This window comes from Ruditapes philippinarum, unplaced genomic scaffold, assembly GCF_026571515.1.
Source record: "Ruditapes philippinarum isolate M1 unplaced genomic scaffold, ASM2657151v2 ctg3877_1_1_1_1, whole genome shotgun sequence".
NCBI classification, from domain to species: domain Eukaryota; kingdom Metazoa; phylum Mollusca; class Bivalvia; order Venerida; family Veneridae; genus Ruditapes; species Ruditapes philippinarum.
The window spans coordinates 4218-7604 of NW_026852157.1; the positions used below are offsets into that span (position 1 = coordinate 4218).

At 29.0% G+C, this 3387-nt stretch overlaps 1 protein-coding gene across 1 annotated transcript; it reads left to right on the plus strand.

The window, feature by feature from the left end:
* The first annotated feature begins 663 nt into the window (after positions 1 to 663).
* Positions 664 to 1658, plus strand: LOC132750884 (ficolin-2-like). The gene has a single exon (XM_060740952.1). It carries the CDS (start codon positions 761 to 763, stop codon positions 1244 to 1246), a length of 486 nt encoding a protein of 161 aa, XP_060596935.1. The 5' UTR covers positions 664 to 760; the 3' UTR covers positions 1247 to 1658.
* The last annotated feature ends 1729 nt before the right edge of the window (positions 1659 to 3387 follow it).

The following is a 3387-nucleotide window of genomic DNA, read 5'->3' on the forward strand; positions in this document are numbered from 1 at the left end:
CATATGATCATTGATGTGTTTAATTGGTATAATGTTTAATATTTGTCAAAACTTTTTTCATATTAATAAAGTATTTATAAATATAATTGCCTACCGACTGCGTAGATGTTGATGTTTAGTTATTAGAACTAAATTTCTAAATAATTCTTTCTTTTTTTGTCAAGCTTACAATGACCTCCAATAAGTTTTCGTAAAAACAAATTACTTTTTCGTTATTACGAATAAATATTTCGTAAAAACGAATTATTGTTTCGTAAAAACCAATTAATATTTCGTTAGTACGAATGTAAGTTCGTAATAACGAAATAATATTTCGTAAAAACGAATTCATGTTTCGTAATTACGAATAAATATTTCGTTATTACGGATTAATATTTCGTAATAACGAATTAATATTTTGTAATAACGAATTAATATTTCGTAATTACGAATTAAATTCCCGGGGAAACAGTGTGGAAAATGTAACCTTAGTGGCTCTGTAAAAATCGAATATGGTGGTCAACTTTGTGTACAGAAACTGATGAAAACACTTTAAATACAGTCAACGGAATCCTATCAGAAATGCGGAGATCTTTTCACATGCCAATTTTTCAGATTACTCTAAAGTTCCAAATTGTTATGTTCTACTTTAAAATTGTATGTTGTATTCACACTTTCAGAACAAAATGACTGTCTTTCACTTTTTGAAAGAGGATCGACAGAAGATGGTTTATATACAATACAACCCCTCATAGGTTTAAACATACAAACATGGTGCGATATGAAAAATGGTGGATGGACAGTTATACAACGTCGACTGGATGGGTCAGAGAATTTCTACAGAACATGGACAGATTATGTTTGTGGATTCGGTAACAAATCTGGAGAGTACTGGCTTGGCCTTGAGAATATATATCGGCTTACTACTGTAAACAGTTCTTTGAAAATTGAAATGGAAGCATCTGAAGACGTATCATCCACACATGCTAATGCCCAGTATGACACTTTTAGAGTTGACGACAAAGATTCAAATTTTAGATTGCATGTAAGTGGTTTCTCCGGAAATTATGGTGATGGTCTTAATTACCATGATGAAAATATGTTTACTACGAAAGATAGGGATAACGACGAATCAGAAGACAACTGCGCTCAAACATACAAAGGTGCATGGTGGTATAAAGTTTGTCATGCTAGCAATTTGAATGGTTTGTACTTATCAGGGAATCACTCTTCGCACGGCAAGGGGGTAACCTGGTACCATTGTTAGGATCATAGTTTTTCTATTCGCAGTGTAGTAATGAAGGTTAAAAGAAATTTCCCTTAACACTTCAACGACGGCAAATGCGATACTGTACTAAAGTTTTGACATATTTATTACGATACTGGAAAGAACAAAACAAAAAAAGCTTAACATTACTTATCGGTTAACAAAAGAAGTGATATGGTAAGATTCGTCTCGGTACGAAAATGTCGACTACATGGACATGGTATATAATTTTTAGTGTAGCAAAAATGTGTACTTAATCTGTCGATGTTTGTATCTTTTTCACAGTAGTTTATTTTAATTTAATTCAGCTGATAGAATAGTTAAGCTGAAAATAATGAACGTGTATTGACAAAATCCATTTTCGAAATTTCGTGATTCAGGTAATCATTCCAGAATAAAGTGCAGCACTAAAATTCACTATACAAAATTGGATCAAGTGTTGTTTAGAATACACAGTTTATGCATTTTATTAACAGATTTAACAAAACTACCTAATATTTTTAACCAAGCTATATGTTAATATATAATTAATGCATTTAAAGTTAAATATAAGTTTGCATTTGTATTATGATATGCTACGTATAATTAGTTATGGAATAGTATATTAATTATAATAAAACTATATAATAATTATAATAAATACCTAATTTCACGAAGGTAGCTCATAAAAAACAATACATCAGAATATCAATGCTTTTTAAATAACGCATGCAAAGACAAATCAATGTTTTTTTTATTATTGTCACTTTACAATAGCAAAATTATTATTTTTATAGTTTAACAACATTCCGTGTTTAAGAAATTCTATGGAACGGTTTAAATTTGCTTAATCCTTAAAAGTCTTTAAGTTGGCCGCATATAGTATGTCACTTAAACTATCAAATAAAATCTAGTGGCAGTAAATAGAAATACTGACTGACATTAAAGGTAGTTTACTGAACAATGTTCTTTAATCCGATAAACCAGAATCAAAGTAAAACTCGTTATTGCGCGGCCTTTTAATCAGTGTAAGCGATGTTATATAGATATGTTAGAAGCAAAATGATGTTAATAAACTATTGAATATGGCTCTTGACTTGTAATAACAATAACTGTGTATTTGATGTACTATGTACTTTTGTAATATTGTTATCTGAAAGTCTAAAACGCCTGATGAAAATACTGATAATTATGATGACTCTTCAAACAGAATGTATTGAATTTCCATAATGGGCGTTATGATTGAAACATTTTGTGGTTAATTGTAATATTTCTTTTTTTTTAAACCAAAAAAAAAACAAACAAAAAATAGCATTAACAAAATATTCATGTGTGAAACTTTTATATTAATATCTAAATTGTCTGCGCCGAATTGATACATGCTTCATCGTTCTGCTTTTATGTTGCTTTCTTCCCATATGAAAAGGTAAAAGAAAAAACAAAGGATGTGATTTATATTGGAATTTCTTGATTGCATTTGATTTTCTAGTATGAACATGCGTTATTTTGACTATACACTTGCTCTTTTGGATCTTATATGTTGTTTTGGAACATTAAATCATAATATATATGGCTCGTATGACATCTTGAGATATTCACTTTGCTTAGAATGCAATAACAACGCTTTAATTTAAGCTTTTATGCCAAAGGACACCATTTTTAAGTTGTTTGTTAGTCCTTTATATTATTGGACTAAACATTTTAACAAAGTGTTAAAGTGGCGTTTAGTGAACACAATTTTTACCATTGCTGTTAAAAAAACATCATTTCACGCAATATTCTACGTACACATAAAACGAACTTTATTAATTAGTGATAAAAATCTTACGGGAATGTTTATAAGTATAAAGACTTTCTTTTATATTTTGTATTATCATCTTTAACAATTCTTGCTTAGGATCTTCTTTAAGCAATGATATTTGGTCTTCTTGTTGATTCTGCAATGTTGTAAAACAATCATTACAATGACATTAACGATTAAATTTGACGTTATGTCACGTCATGAAAATAAAACAATTTTTAAGGTTTTTACTTAAAGATATTTACAAAAATATTTCAATTCAAATATATAGACTAATTTGTCACTTAATCGACTGTTTACAGTATTGTATGATTAAAGCACAAGTACGTGTTCTATATGATATTGCAAAAATGTAAATATT

What these genes read in the sequence shown, in the direction of transcription:
- LOC132750884 (XM_060740952.1), top strand. Translation starts at nt 761, where the DNA reads ATGAAAAATGGTGGATGGACAGTTATACAACGTCGACTGGATGGGTCA.